Source organism: Alosa pseudoharengus, unplaced genomic scaffold (assembly GCF_046254945.1).
Source record: "Alosa pseudoharengus isolate Yale_2024_CS ecotype anadromous, Long Island Sound unplaced genomic scaffold, YU_APseudo_1.1 YU_APseudo_1.1_scf_17, whole genome shotgun sequence".
Classification (NCBI taxonomy): Eukaryota; Metazoa; Chordata; class Actinopteri; order Clupeiformes; family Clupeidae; genus Alosa; species Alosa pseudoharengus.
This window is the reverse complement of record NW_027468640.1, coordinates 18,085,176-18,101,503: the sequence shown is the minus strand read 5'-3', so window position 1 is coordinate 18,101,503 and position 16,328 is coordinate 18,085,176. Positions and strand designations below refer to the sequence as shown.

The 16,328-nt window shown below is 41.3% G+C and overlaps 2 protein-coding genes across 3 annotated transcripts; one reads left to right on the top strand and one right to left on the bottom strand.

Annotated features, from left to right (window-relative positions):
• Window positions 1–303: 303 nt before the first annotated feature.
• Window positions 304–5,230, bottom strand: LOC143127332 (uncharacterized). Its single transcript, XM_076288762.1, has 2 exons — window positions 4,888–5,230; window positions 304–2,014 (listed from the first exon to the last, which is right to left on the bottom strand). The coding sequence occupies exons 1-2, from the start codon at window positions 5,123–5,125 to the stop codon at window positions 813–815; spliced, it is 1,440 nt and encodes a 479-aa protein (XP_076144877.1). The 5' UTR covers window positions 5,126–5,230; the 3' UTR covers window positions 304–812.
• A 21-nt stretch (window positions 5,231–5,251) lies between these two features.
• LOC143127331 (E3 ubiquitin-protein ligase TRIM47) lies at window positions 5,252–15,539 on the top strand. 2 transcript variants are annotated; one of them, XM_076288759.1, is made up of 7 exons: window positions 5,252–5,391; window positions 7,755–8,630; window positions 9,372–9,467; window positions 11,730–11,981; window positions 13,146–13,168; window positions 13,617–13,762; window positions 14,764–15,539. In XM_076288759.1, exons 2-7 carry the CDS (start codon window positions 7,755–7,757, stop codon window positions 15,030–15,032), a joined length of 1,662 nt encoding a protein of 553 aa, XP_076144874.1. In that variant the 5' UTR covers window positions 5,252–5,391; the 3' UTR covers window positions 15,033–15,539. The 2 variants fall into 2 exon arrangements, with proteins under 2 accessions (XP_076144874.1, XP_076144875.1); XM_076288760.1 differs by having other exon boundaries at window positions 7,705–8,630.
• The last annotated feature ends 789 nt before the right edge of the window (window positions 15,540–16,328 follow it).

Below are 16,328 nucleotides of genomic sequence, written 5' to 3'. Positions count from 1 at the left end.
TACTAACTGACTATACCCAGAAATGCACTAACCAATACAGTGAGCCTAGTGGGCTATGGTTGATGATTCAAGAAAACACACATCATCACTCCAAGTGTGTGTGTGTGTGTGTGTGTGTGTATATATATATATATATATATATATATATATATATATATATATATATATATATATGTATGCAGGCAACAATCTTTAATTATTTTGACTGTATAACCAATGTTTGAATCACATTGATTATCATGATGATCCAGATTGAATTATTACATGACTGACATAATTAGGTCCAGAACAGGAGACATTTTATTGAATTTCAGTAACTGATTGAGACTACAGAATTTCTGTACATCAGACACATAAAGAAAGCAATCTATGAAAAAAATATTATCTGAACAACCTCATCTTTCATCTTTTCCACAAAGAAAAATACTACACAAAAAAATAAACCTCTTTAAGCAATGACAAAAAATGTCTGCTTAGTTTTGAAGTGAAATATCTTGATAGCTGCAAATGATACTAAGGTTCTGAATAGTTGTATTAGTCAAAAGGCCTGCAATTGCAATGAACAGGGCAGAAAACCAGCAGAAAACAAGCTAGCTTCTGTATCATAGATTTGCAAACATTTCCCCCAGTGGTGAAAAAAAACCCACTTCAAAGAAATACTATTGATATGTATAACTCTTTCACACACACATAATGTAAATGTATGCATTATATATCATACAGACACACAGCATCTCAGAGACAGACTCACATGTGCATACTGAGTGCAATTCCTCTTTCAAAGCGACCCGTACAATGGTTCTGTATCCAAACTAACACGGCCCGGGCCTGGCGTTGCCGTGCATGTGCTTCTCCAGCCCCTTGCGGAGTCGAAAGGCCTTGCCACAATGTGGGCACCTGTACGGCTTCTCGCCCGTGTGCCGCCGGAGGTGGCGCCGCAGGCTCTTGCGCAGGATGAACTTCCTGGGGCACTGCGGGCAGTGGAACGGTGTCTCGCCGGAGTGAAAGCGCCGGTGTTTGTGCAGAGACTTGACGCAGCGGAAGACCTTGCTGCAGTCTGGGCAAACGAGAAGGGTTTTCTTCTTGAGGGTCAAGCGCGGGGGTAAGCGGTCCAGTTGCACGGAACAAGAGGGCAGCGGTAGGCTGATGCATTGTGTAGATGGACAGCTAGGTGGAAGAGGTACAATTCCTCCTTTTATTCCTGCTCTTTCTACTTGTTCAGCACCCACCTTCACTATTGAGCCAGATGATCTTAGTGTTATGTTGGGCTTCGACCCTGACAAGCAGGCCTTCATATCATAGGACCCATCTTCCTCCTCCTTCACCTCCTTTTCATCCTCCTCCTCATCTTTATTCGGCCACCTCTTCACCTCCTCCAGTCCCTTCCTGACATCACTTGCCCCCATTATGACAACCGCAGGCGCTGCATGGTCAGGTGATTTTCCTGACTCTGTAGGGCAGGCGAGATGACCATCTGGGGTGCTGGGCTGAGGTGGAGTGACATCCACAATCTCAGCCTCGCTTGCTCCCTCACTTTTATCCAACTGTGCGATGCTGGGTGTGGCTTCCACCTCCATCTTGAGAGGAAAGGCACCTAGAGAGCTCACACTCCCCTCTGCGGGTGGTGTGCTACTGTCAGTTAACCTTGACTCTCCTTCGCTGCCTGAGTGTAAAATGTGTTCCTCTGATGGTGTCTGAGCGATCAATGGCTTTTCCTCTTCCAGCTCTACTTTACACTCTGTTTGAGCATGCACTGTCAGAGGCGCCTGTGATCCCAATTCAAGCAGCCCATGTTGCACCTCCCTTTCATTCTGACCAGAGGTCAGCGAAGAAAACAAGGTATGGGCATCAGCAAACGTTTCAATGACAACAGGCAGGTCAGTCATTACCTTGGAGTCTGCCACATACACATCATGAGCTGAACTGCACTGAGGAAGGACCTGACTGCTGGCTTGTCTGCTGACACTAGGGGGGGTTGGTGTCCTTATGGCGGTGGAAAGCGGTTCATCACACCCTACAAATGAATGGGAGGGAGGGAGTGAGTGTGTGTGTGTGTGAGAGAGAGAGAGAATGCAATGATCTGAATGTGTGAGGCCATTTTCATGTAGGATAATTTTGCAAGTCCTCCAATGTACAGGTTATGGCTGTTTTAGAGGGACATCCCAGGTCAGTTGCCATTAAGGTAAACAAAACATTTAGTAAACTTGTCTGTTATGGAAGGAAATTAAGTCTCTTCAGCAATTGACAAACTTTGCTTTGAATTTGTTTTGTAACATACATGCAGCTCTCTGAGTTTAATTATGACAATTGGATAGTTACGCATGTGAACTGTTTTATATTAACATTACTACTTTCAGGACATCTCTTCCAATGAGATGTTTATTCATCTTTTAATATACTAAATATTATTACTATGTGGCTGTTATGTCCACAGTCTCTTCATGAAAACACAGACCTTTCATTCATTTTGTTTGGGTAGATGTGATTATGAAATGTTGATATGATACATTATGCAATGTGGATATTTTACCAAACAGTCTGACAGTCATACTAGGTGCTCATTCTTTCACACAAACATACAGGCATTTGTGGGCGTTTGAGGGCAGTAACCAGGTATGCAATGCTGTTGAAGGTGCAAACAAACGCTGCATCGCCATCGAGATCATATAGTAAGGAGCTGGCTCAAGGGTTATAAATGTATTTTGTTGTGTTTAGTTGTATTATGAAAGACATCCATAGACATCCATGTGTATTCACTTCTGGCTCCTTGGCTATCAATTTGGTAGCCTAACCATAATGAGTATTTGACGTTTTTAGAACAGTGTTTTTTCAACCGGGGTGCCATCCTCAAGAGTGCCACAGAAGTACGTGGCTGACAAAGGCTAATAAAATAAAATTGAAATAAATTAATGCATCATTTTGGAATCTTTCTTCTAGCTTCATCACGCAGTTAGGTAAATGGAGGCCACATCAGAGAAAATAGTTCAGATTATTTTATCTAACGCTGAAGCTGCAATCATGGTTTGGAACGTAGCCTGTATTAAATCTACAAATATTTACAGCGCTTGATTTGTCATAGCCTTGTGTCACAGTGGACAGGTTTTTGAAAAGAAAAGCTCCAGAGTCTGATACATTAGGCCTTAACATCATCCTCTTCATCGTGTCATTCAGTGAAGGAGGTAGAGACCTAGCAAGACTAAGAAACGACAGTATAATGACAATTACCTCACGTTCTGATTAATCTTATAGAGGTGGGGTAGTAACGTGTTACAAGTAGCCTAACGCACATGAGTAAAAAAGTATTTTTTTTTTAAGATTATACGTTTATTATCGGAGGAGAAAGTATCTTGAGGGAGAAAAGCTCTCCCCTCCCTCGGTGCACAACGGCGTGGAAAAAAGAAACAGGGCTTCAGAATGCATTGTTACATTGCCCTGCGATTATAAAAGTAATGACTGGCCTGACCATGTTGTAGCAGCCTACTACACTACTACTACTTTAAATATGAGAGCTGTGGACCAGGAGCTATGTGTGTGTCAGTCATCCATTCCTGCGACAATAGAGCGGTTGTGTGCATCGTCCCAGGCCCAAGTCTCTCACTGAGTAAGTCACACTCCTGTGTGTGTGTGTGTATGTGTGCGTGTGCGTGCATCAGCTGTAGTATGCTACATGTGTTATGCATTTGTTGGTCTTCAGAGACAGCGTGTATATTCTAATGATAATGTAAATAAAAAAATAAAATAAAAATGTTTGGGGTGCCTTCATGTAAAGGGTGTAGCGATTGAATGTCTAATAAGGGGAGAACTTCCACTCTCGGAAAACTTCCGGTTTCTGAACTGGTTGCAGTTCCTTCTATGGTTCCATGTGAGGTTGCTCGTCCACGACTGCAGAATGAATGGAGGTCTATGGAGCTGTACCACTCAAAATCCACTTTTCTCAGGATATTTTTTTTTTGTCTAGTAATTTGAATGTTGCATTCGAAAGGGGTGTCAAAGAAAATACACACTGTTGAGTATATTTTTAAAAGTCACTTAAATGTTCTAAAAAGCCTGTCAAAAGTGTCATTAGCACAATGCTAGCGTGTTTTGGGCAACAATGACCCAACCTGTAAGAAACCAAAAGGACATAAGTACTCGTTCATTCAACTTTCGACCTATAACCCATGTTGAACTTGTAAAAACTACTATCACATCTGATTTCTCAACGACAATCAGGTGAAAGAGACAAATTTACCCATCTAGCTCCATAGACTCATTTTGCACTCATGGCGATCGCCCCCAGTGGAACTGCAACCAAAATTCGGTAAGCTACAATGTCAGGCTCTCCGTAGACGGGCTCTGGTGTCTCTCAGTTTTTGTTTAGTTGAGCCTCCAACGCCAGATATGCTGGTTCACACTTTTGACCAACATATCTTTTTAGTCCTAATCCTAGTAATGATTTTATTTATTTGAATACAAATTAAACCAATAGAATAGACTACAGGATTTAATGTGACTATTGATCTAAACGATGTTCGGGGGATTCATTTTCAAACGATTTTAATTAACAATCGGTCTCCAGGCTGCGTGTTCTTATGCATCAACTTACCCTTAGCATTGGAGAAGTTGAGCCATAAAACCATTTATGTCGACCTATAGTATTTTGTTTTTCATTTGAGTCAGGCACACAGAGCGGAAGTTTCAACTGATGATAGGCTTAGTGCTACAACCTAAACACATTCGGCCCTTTCTTTTACTGTCTATGATTTGGTCCCTGTCCAGCCTTTTGCTAAGTAGGCTAGGCATAGGCTATGCCTATTTCCTCTAAGACCGCTGCCACTATTTTCCTGACTGACTCGAGATGGAGGCAGCGTAGCCGAATAGCATTATGCTCGCAAACGTTTTCATTACCTGGCGATGGACCCGACTGTCGGATACTTTTAAGACTTCTCCTTAGTCTGTGCTGGAGCTCTGCGGGGTCTGTAAAGCCAATGTAACTACCCGCACGAGATAAACCATTTTTCTCCGTAGCAAAGCATGTATGAAAAATATCACTAATTTCATCAACTAATACGTTAACAACGGCTTCTAAAATACTCCTGACATGAGTTTGAATATCCATATCAACTGTGTAAACTTCAGTAGCCATGATCAAGATTCGTCAGGGGTCAAGAACGTGCACTACCAGCGCTCGCCGTGCTGCTTTACAAGTTTGCGCGTGGCGGGGTATGTTGACGCAATGCGCATTACGTGCTTTGCGTGATGACATAATAGCTACTTAAAGTGATGGTGGTTCATTCACACAGGTGTGTGCGACTCTTAGAATCATAACTTAAATGTGAAAAGCACCGGATAACATCTGATGCGTGAGCCCAAAGTGAAGCCAACACGTTTGTCCTCTGGGAAGAAATTACGGTGAGTGATGTGTAGACTGCACTAGCAAGATAACGTTAGCCCACCTAATAATAGAATTGCTACGCGAGTTGCATAATTGTCTCCACTTAATTGTACCGTTACAGGCTAAGTAGCAGCACTGAAGTTGTCATATGTTAGCCTACTTAGAAACGATATTGAGCGAATAGGGAACATCATCTCAGCTGACTGAGTCATATGATGTCAGTTTGCCTCGCTTTGTCAGCTGTTTCGATAATAGAGCCTCTTCTAACCGCTCTTCTAACAGCGTAGGTTTTCATAGCTCTAGGCTATAACGTTAGTCAAAATAGGTAAACATGTCTCTTCTTAGTTAGCTACCTGTTGCTAACTTATGCATAGCTGGTGTACTGAAGCGGCTGACCTGTTATTCTTCATTTCAGATCATAACTTATTAACTTATTAACGCATCTACCGTTGTTTATATTTATTTGTAATTAGGACTAGACGGTATCTATAGCGCTGGAAAATATTCAAAACTTTGCTCAACATTGTCAGAGTTAATAGTGTAAATAGTATTGTCATAGTTTCGTTTTTACATTGTCTGTCCGTAGGCTAGTGTTGGGCGTAGCTTACAGCGGAAGAGGCCAAAACTAAAGGCAAAGTTACTGTCTATGGCAACATTCTAGAAATGGCTCTTCGAACTGTTTTCTCTGAAAAGCTACCTGCTATTGCATTTGTAACTGATTGCAGTGGGATACGTGTGTTATAGTGTAGTGAGTTGGGCCTACATATCAGTGAGAGAAAGTCAGTTTTTGTTAGGTGTAGGGTCAGGTGTCAGGTTCTTCCCTGTCTCTCTATTTGTGCCCATATGAGAACAACAAGGGCATTTCTGGATTTTTCTTATTATGCTGAGCAATGCACTCATTCTACTCTCAGCAATGTGTTAAAATTAAATGGCACTTGTGTATCAATCTCTGCAATCTCTCAAGACTGATGCAGTATTGATGAAGCGTGCCATTTGGGCCATTCTGTGTCAAATCAGACAACATTCAGGAAAATGGTTGCTGCGCCATCTACATAATATTTAGGTTCCAAAACTAAGGCATGTGAAATATTTTTGTTAAATTCCAATGTTTTCATACATTTTGTCACCCTTCATTTTGAATATTGTTTACACTCTCAGAAATGCCTATCTTGGAGGCCATGTTTGGGCATTAATATCTTGAAATGTATTATTCCTAGCTTGGCAAAACTTTGTAGGGTGGAAGTCAGACATGTTCTCGGTATAATTGGACCGTTAAAAGTTTGTACATGGTATTGTCCATGCCGGATTAGCGATTGTATTTCCGTGCCCGTGTTTTAGGGACATTGGAAATCGGCTTCAATATGGCCTCTTGGCCAGACTGACCTGCAGAGAAAATCCCAAATTTGCTGAAACATCATATGGGTAATTCCAGGCAAATGGCTGTCAACAAACACCTGAAGATGAGTGCTTTTTTAATTGTACCAAAACCTAAGAAATACAATGTACGAGAGTCTTAATGTCTGTGGGCGGCTCTAAGGAGCACTGCTCTGCCACTCTGCTCAGCTTCAAGTCGTTATAAAGAAGTGATTTTAGCTACCACCTTTTTCCTAAAAAACGCCAGCCTACGTGCAGTGGCTGCACAAAATAAGGAAGGAAGGATTATCGTGAGCAAACGTTTTGGTACAACTGAGGCAATCCTCTTCAGGTGCTTGTTGACAGTGATGTCAACAAACAGGAAACTTGTTTGCCGACTTCAAGTAAGTTAGTGCACAGAGCCCATAAACAACTGGTGGTATCAAGGGTCTTGTACTTGATACTTTTTTGTAAACCACATGATACCAATCATTATTTTTTCTGCAAATACGCAGACAATTTCCAATATGACTAAAATGGTATGTGGGGTATGTAGGAATAGCTCAGTTTATAGTCATTTTGTGTAGAATACATTAATCAGTATGTAATGAAAAAAAATCAATGAGAAAGGCGTACAAACTTTAAGGTTTAAGGTTCAGTCATGCTGACACCATATCTGTCTTCCACCCTAAGTTTAGGCTGCCTATGAATAATTATTTTCATTATATTAATGCCCAAACATTGCTTCCCAGATAATGTGATTTTCAGGCTGTAAAACAAGGCTGAAAATAATATGAAGGCATAGGATTTGAACAGAAATATTTTACAGGCTTTGGTTTTGGGACCCATTCTTGATAAAGACAAGGTTTGGACAAAATCTGAGACGGTGCAGCAACAACCTTTTCTAACACACACACACACACACACGTACACACACACACACTTAAAGTTACAAACTCTTTTTACTTTTCATCCAGCATTGGTTTCACAAACACCTGCACCCTCATCTGCCTTCCCCCACCCCTAGATGGCGCTGTGGCAGGAAGACTCTTCCAGTATGCTGGAGGATGAGCTGACATGCCCTGTCTGCTTGGACCTGTTCCGTGACCCCCACCAGCTGCCCTGCGGCCACAACTTCTGCTTGCCGTGCCTGCAGCGCCTTCGTGGGGCCGGTGGCGGAAGTAGCCTAAGAGGCTCCCTCTCTTCATCCTCCTCCTCGTTTCTGCGAGCCCGTATCCGCTGCCCAGAGTGCCGCCAGCAGCAACGCGGCTCAGCCGGCATCCAGCGCAACTTCAAGCTGGCCAACATCGCCGACGGCTACCGGCAGAGGAGGGACCAGCACGGGGCGGCCGCCCAGCAGGGCGCGTGTGCAAGCACGAGCGGTGGCGGCGACGGCGGCGGGGCCGTTTTTGACGCTGTCAGCAGGAGCGTACGGCCAGGGCGCGCCAGCACCCCAATGTACTGCGACTTCTGCCCCCAGCCCTCAGATGCCTGCGTCGGTGGCTCCCGGGACGTGTGCCCGTCAGATGGCCCGAGCAGCGTCTTTGTATCTTCCTCCTCCTCCCCACTTTCCTCCTCTTCCTCCTCCTCTTCCTCCTCCCTCTCTCCCTCCTCCTCCTCCTCTTGCGCCACAGCTGGGCTAGCGGTCAAGATGTGCCTGAAGTGCGAGGTCTCCATGTGCGTGGAGCACCTGCGACCGCACCTGGAGCTGCCGGCCTTCCGCGGGCACACGCTGGTGGAGCCGCACGGCGACTTGCGCATCCGCCGATGCCCGCAGCACGAGGAGGCCTTCCGCTACTACTGCATGGAGGAGCACGTGTGCTTGTGCAGCTCCTGCATCATCATCGGCGAGCACAGCGGCCACACCATCAAGACCCTCAAGGACGCCATGAAGGACATGAAGGTAAGGCCTTAAAGGCTAGGACAATGGTGGGACAAGGTTAACTACAAGGTCTTGCTGTGTGAGCTACTTCAGGGAGGGTTAGCCATCAGTTATTCTATATAAATGAGTAGCTTAATGCTCTGATATGCAGAGATTTTATTCTTTTTGAGGTATGTTTTTAAACAAAACTTCCTGACTCCGCCTTTAGGCTAATATTGAGTGATGTACAATATAACTACAAATATTGATATGTAGTTTAAAATTACTCACACTTTAACAGTAACAAGGGCTGTGAAGTATTAGTATAACTAATTATGTCACACAGTTGCTGTGGATTGCTCATTCTCTATCTGGTCTGTGTAATAGCAAATGGAAAGCGACAAAATATAAGTACTAGAAATTATTATGCATGTTTACATATAGACTTACTGAGTGGTCTCCTGGAACTGGGGTATTTTCTGTCCCATTTGTTTTAGATAACAATATGTATATAAGACTGAAGTGAAAGACTCCATTGTATTTAAACTTCTATACTCTGGAGTCTAGAACTGTGGTGGAGCATTCCTCATTGTCAACAATAGTCATGTGATCATTTCAAAACACTGGGAACTGTCATTATTAACCTCTCTCTTTCTCTCTCTCTCTTTCTCTCTTTCTCTCTCTCTCTCTCTCTCACTCTCTCTCTCTCTCTCTCTCTCTCTCTCACTCTCTCTCTCTCTCTCTCCCTCTCTCTCCCTCTCTCTCCCCCTCCCTCTCCCATAGTTCTCGTTACAAAAGCAACTCCAAAGAGTGAGCAGGAAGATTAGTAAAGTTGAAAAAACACTGCAGGACCACAATGATCAAGAACGGAAAAACAAGGTGAAGTGTACTAAATGACATGTGTGTACACACACACACACACACACACACACTTACTGTTGGTGTAACATGCTACTGCTTTTGCTTCTCTTTCCTGTTTATTTATTTTCAATTAATAACATGTTATTCATGAGAGAAAGGTCAACCTGCAGTCAAAACCAGTGCTTTAGTGTCTGTGTCATGCTTCTGTAGCTCTTTGCTGCAATCTGAACATAGATATATATATACTGACTCTTAGGCTGACTGTCAATATATATATATCTATGCAATCTGAAGAGAATGGCCTTGGTCTTCCAATAATAATGAATGCAAAATAGCAAAGGTCTAAGGCAGTGGTTCTCAAATGGGGGTACGCCTACCCCTGGGGGTACGTGAAGGCACTCCAGGGGGTACATGAGATTTTAGACTAACCCTTAGAAGCCGATTGACGCAAAGTGCGTCAAAAACACACCCTTTCTTCTCTGTTACATTGCTCCGCTGTTCATAGCAGCGAGATGAAGCCTTTATTGCGTGACAGAGCAGAAGTTGAGCTTTCCAACGAGACCACGCACTTGTCTGTACGTTAAAGTATGAAGATTAAAACAAATCATGAAATGAAATCAAATTGCATCATATTTACAGTCTATACTTCTCTGCGTTCACCTGCGCACCCATTGCTGTCATTTGAATTAGGCTACTCGCGAACCCGTGAACGCATACATAGAACGCAAGCATATCAGATGAAAGAGGAGACACAGGGCTATCCATTGGTACCAAGTATGTCGATCCTTCTGGCTTATGAAAACAGACGAAGTGACTGCAAAATAATAACGTCATGTACAAAAACCAACTGCACACCCATTACTCTCGTTTGAATTACTCGCTGACCTGTGATCGGATAGATATGCCCCGCATGTCAGATGAAAGAGGAGTCATTTGATACCAAGTACATCCTTCTGGGTTATAAAACAGACGAAGTGACAGCAAAATAATAACTTCATATAGCTCGACTTACCTCACGTTTTTGTCTGTTTTTGTGGCAAAGCATGTTTATAATTCAACGCTATTGTGTGTTTCTTTATGGCAAAGAATGTTCATAATCCGGTTTTGAGATCCTAGCAAATTCCTTCATGGCATCCAATTCAAGGCTCAAATTGAATCCTAATTTGTTCAACAAAGAAACACCTTTTTTGCCTTTACTTTGTTCATGGCAATGCAGTAAAAAGTTGTAGAGAACCATGAGTGGTAGACACACACAGGCTAACACGTAAACTCGGGTCAAGTCAGATCAGTTCGTGTTACAGATATGGAGCGCAGAAAGGTCATTTTTAATCACTAAATAAAAAAAATGCCATTTATTTCTGTAAGGCTCACACCACATATGTCTGTAAATTGCTCAGCCCCAGAGAATCCCTCCACCATGGCAATGATATTGCCAGATTCGGGACAGTCTGCCCTACACACACATGAAATGCATGTAGAGCTATGAGCTTGCTGTGGTGAGATACATGTCAAAATATAAGAATTTGTATAATACACTTTTTATATTTTAATTCTTTAAAAATGCTAGTACTAATACATGAAATGATGGCAGATCTGAATAGCCTAGACTCTGCCGGAAAAAAACAATATATAATATGTGTGTGGCACTTACTGTACAATGACCAGAATAAATCCTTAAAGGTAGTGAAAATGCCCTAAAAACAGCTTAGTGTAGCCTACTAAGGGTTGAAATATACATATATTTAAAAAGTAGAATCCATGCAAAAATACTTAAAAAACAATTATTTAATAAATATTTCAGGAAAGTATAAGTTGTATGTGTATGTGTTTATTAGTTCCAAAGTTTAATAAATTAGACACTGATGGCTACAAATGCTTTGCGCTGGTTAGGGGGTACTTGGCTGAAAAAATATTTCAAAGGGGGTACATCACTGAAAAAAGGTTGAGAACCACTGGTCTGTCAGTACTGGTATCAACATGGGCGGCAACCCAGGAGCTTTATGCTGTATGACGGCTTTTACGAGCAGGTCAATAGACTGGTGTCTAAATTGCATTTCACTGCAAGATGTTTCTCAGTGATTAACGGCCTAGTTGCTCACATCATGACAAGATGTTTCGATTTGATTTCAAAATACAGTTTCAGTTTGAGGTAGAGGGGCCTAATTACATGAATATGATTCCAGTTACAATACATTGTTACACCATGGTCAGAGATCTGTGCAAGTACATTTTTTGTTTTTGTTAATGCAAATTTTCCTGGAATGTCGTGTCTCCATGCAGGCGTTCTTGGACGATACGGACCAACGCGTGGCGATGCTAGGGGACGTGTTGAGCGGGCAGGTGGCGGGGTTCTTGTCAGCTCTACGTGAGTGCACCTCGTCCCACTGCGGCAGTGCTGCTACCGGTAGTGCCACCCAGTCTGAAGTGCAGCAGACCCGCGGACGCATCGCTCGCGACCAAGAGTACCTACTGGGCGTCCAGCGTAACCTCCAGGGCTTGATGGACGAGAGTGACTCTTTCACCTTCCTCAAGGTGTGTGAGTGTGTGAGTGTGTACGTATGAGTAAGTAAGAACGCTATGTTAAGTGTTCTCTCATTTGAGCCTGTTGCAAGGAAAAGGCTTAATGTATTTAATTGTTATAAAATGCCATCCACCAAATGTGCCTGACATCTCACATGTGTCATAAGCACCATCTCCCAGTAAAAAAAGGAAAACTTAAATACAAAGAATATAATACTTAGAATAACTATGGTGGATGTTTTAGGTTAAAAAAAAAAAAAAATGACCTAGAAATGGCAACAGAATCTGAGGAAACAACTTTTTTGACCTAATGTTCATATATCCCCTGAAGTTATCATGCACACCAACTACACCAGGCCGGCTCTCTTGAAATGCTGTGTAATACCACATTTTACCAGAGAGGACACTCTATGACCTTGCGCACTGCACAAGTGAATGCAAAAGTGCTATGTGGCTGCAACTGGACAACTCAAAACCTACAGAATTCCACATTGTTCCTTTGCAGTGTGGTCACATCGTGTGTGCACAGAGCAACACGTACTCCCTCTGAAACTTAGTTTATGTCTCTCCCTTGGTTAGACCCCGAGGTTACCCTGTGAGTGCCGCCGCAAAACCTTCACATGATCAGTAATATAACATGCAATGTAATGAGTTTCAGTTGTACATTTTGAAGGCACAGCAGCCAACATCATCTTGAAAAGTAAAGTGCATCAAATCCTCTCAGACCTTCTCTTTCTCTTAAACTCAACAGAAAGTCAATATTTAAGAGGTAATTTTTTCACAATTGTCTTCGGAGGGGGCATGCCCCCAGATGCTGGGTTACCAACTTTCTGCATCTAACAGCACCACTGGTGGAAACGTTTCTAGGGGGAACACTGTTAATATTTGCACTGGTGGTGAAATGTTGTTTTCCTATTTATTTTACTTTATTTTACAATGCTTCAGATTGAAGTCAACAAATAATCTTAAATATGCTAATATGACAAATGAGATACTAGTCTGTGAGGATGTAAAATATTGTCTTACTATCGTTATCAATGAAATCCTAGACAAATATCTGGGTATTTTCTTGTCTATTGCACACCCCCAGTGTCCACAGGTGAGACATGCTGATCTTTTGATGAATAATAAGATGATTATATTCACTATAGTTGTTTGTTTGTTTTTTACCTCTAGGAGTATCACACAACTGGGAAAAGGTAAGCATCTCACCTGGCCACTTTCCTGTCCATGTTGTGCTGTCCAGTAATGTTATTTTATCCTACATGTATGTGTTGTATGTAGAGCACAGATGCTTTAGCACAGGTACGCATCCTATTAATTTGGTAGCCCAGTTAATGACTTTGGCTTTAGTTCAAAATTCTGAAAGACTCTGATTTGCAGCTCGTAAAATACTAATGAGAGGTAGGATACAAGGTTTCAATTGAGTAGACTTATTCAAATGTCCATTGTTGGTACATAGTACCTTTACTTCTGGAGACAGAAATTTCTACCTCTGGATTACCTTGCCTAGCTTCATCGCTGCCATGCGTTCCTGGCTTTACCCCAGAAAAGTTCTTCCTGTTCTGTTTTACCTGTAATATTTTCATATTTTATTTAAATGTTTATAATATTATTATAATATCTATATTGTCGTGTCCACTGCAGGATGCGGCGTCTCTTGAGGAGGCCGCTGTACACCCCGGACTTCTGCGGTGTGGACACAGAAGCACTCGCCATGAGCATGGAGAACAAGATGGAGGACTTTCTGGTGTCCCTGCGGCAACACGGCAGTAACTTCATCGACACCGTCTGTGAGTATATATTTGCCTATTGGTTGTGGTGTTGTCGTATTAGGAGGTAAACAAATTGGCACAAGTTTGTAAACGTAAGCCCAAACCTAGTACTCCCTTCCCCCACTGTATGCTGTTTGTTGGAGGTTGTTTGTTGGAGGATTGTTTCCTTACAAACTTTATTTTCTGAGGAGAAATGTCTGAGGCCTTTTGAATTCATGGCTTTTCTTGTAATTGTTGAGATTTATGGGAGTACAAATAGGTATTTTTGTATTATCTTTGATAAAGAGACTGGAACAATGTTGCAACCGCATGTGATTGATTGTTATGCTAAAGAATAAGCTGTGAAATAAATAAATAAATAAATAAATAAAAACATACAGTATGTTATGATTGGAAATATTAGGCAGGGACATTCATGCTTTTATTTGTGGTTTACTGTAATGGAATCTTCATTGGCTTTCGTGCACTGAGATTTCTTACAAAAAATAAAAGAACTGACCAGTCCCTTCACTGGCTCCCAGTGACTTACAGATTTGTTTTTAAGTTATTGCTACTTGTTCATAAATCACTAAATGGGTTAGGATCAAAGTACCTATCAGACATGTTCCAACAATACATACTTTTCAGACCTCTCAGATCACTGGAGAAACATTTGCTGATACAATCCATTGTAAGAACCCAACACTGTAAAGCTTTAGCTGCTATGCACTGCAGCTCTGGAACCAACCTCCACATGACATGAAGAATGTTCAATGTTTTAAATCAAGATATAAACCAAAATTATTTTCAGTTGCTCTCCTAATCTGACCTTTAGGGTTTTATGACTGTTCTGTATTTGTAATTCTTTTTTTTTCCCCTTTTGCCCCTTAAGCTTTTTGTTTTTATGTTGTGTCCTATTCTCTGTTTTGTCTCTGTAAAGGACATTGAATTGCCTTGGTGTATGAAATGTGCTATGCAGTATACTGTAGTATAGTATATAAAATTGCCCTGCCTTGCCTTGAATTTGTGATTTTCCCCAGGTACAATGCATGAAGAGGAACAGGGGGAAGACTACCACAGTGAGAATGACAATGAAGACGAAGACAGTGAGGATGATCATGAAGAGCAGAACATCAGCGATGAGGAAGATGATGAGTCCAGTACAGAGGAAGAGGAGGAGGAGGAAGATGATGGAAACCACAGTGGATCAATTGATGGCTCCTACAGCCCAGAGGAAGAGGAAGAAGAAGAGGAGGAGGAGGATAATGTTGATGAGGAAGAGGCAGGCGACGATTCTTCATCTGATTAACCTGGCCATATGTGTAAACCTTTCTTCATGTCTGTTTACATACATAACATGTGATTACTATGATACACAATTGATGGCCATATTCGGTGTATTGAAGGGGAAAATTAGCATTTAACAGGGTTCCTAAGTTTACTTTGAAATCTGTTTAAAATGTTCATTGGTTAATGATTGTTAGGTATTGATCCATAAGAAATGTATCAGTAAATGTATGTTAAATGAGACTAATGAAGTTGCAGACTATTGGCCATGTTATTCATATGCATAATATGCATTTTGCTCATTTCATATATTTGTCTTAAGGCTAAAAGTGGTAAACATTGAATATTCTTTTTTTTTTTTTTTTTTTGATAAATATTGCAATACCGCATTTTTGAAAATCTGGGGAGCATTTTTTATATTAATCTTTTAAAATTATATTTTTTGTGATTGCTGCTCTATTGTTCTATTATCTATTGTAATATGATGGCACTTTTGTTAAAACACAGTAATAAAGCATACAGTATTGTTTATTAGTTTGAATTTGTGTTCATGGATACAGTAATGTAGTGTGTATTTGCAGGTGGTGACCTACAGTAGTCTCATTCATCACTCTATGCTAAAAAAAGAAAAATCTTGACCACAAGGATTTTTCTGTACCTTCCTGGTAAAAAAATGGGGGGGGGGGGGGGGAATACTGCAATGACCAGCAGCAACTACACAATCTAGCATGGTCACACATTAGTATTCAAATAGTTAAAAAATAAGTTCCATTATCTATTATTCTGTTATGTATCCCATGGAATATTTTGTAGTCAATTGTATTGATTTGTGTGATTGATTTGCCTTTATTTTATTTATTTATTTATTTATTTATTTATTTTTATCACCCATTCAAATACATTTACATATTTTTCAACAGATGTGCAAGTAAGTTAAAAAAAAACTGCAGAGAAGCAGTCTTACACTCAATGATAATCATTGTGCATTGAGAAGGCTTACTGTGTTTCTATCAGTCCTGGTTAAGTTAGTTAAGCATCTTCTAGTACAGACACTTGCCCATAACATTTCAAAAGCACAAACTGCTCATCTCCAGTTGATTAACCTGTCCAGCAGAGTAACTCAAGACTGGTAATGTCTAACCTGTTAGCAATAGTCCATGCAATAGTCACTCACGATTCTGAACCAAGTAGGCGGAATATTTCTTGAGTCTTAGCCCCCTTCCTTTCCGAGAATCTGCAGCAGAGACAATTTTGTCTTGGTGTCAGTGGATCAAACTAGATTTTGTTCAAATCTACACACCTATGGCTACTGAAAAAT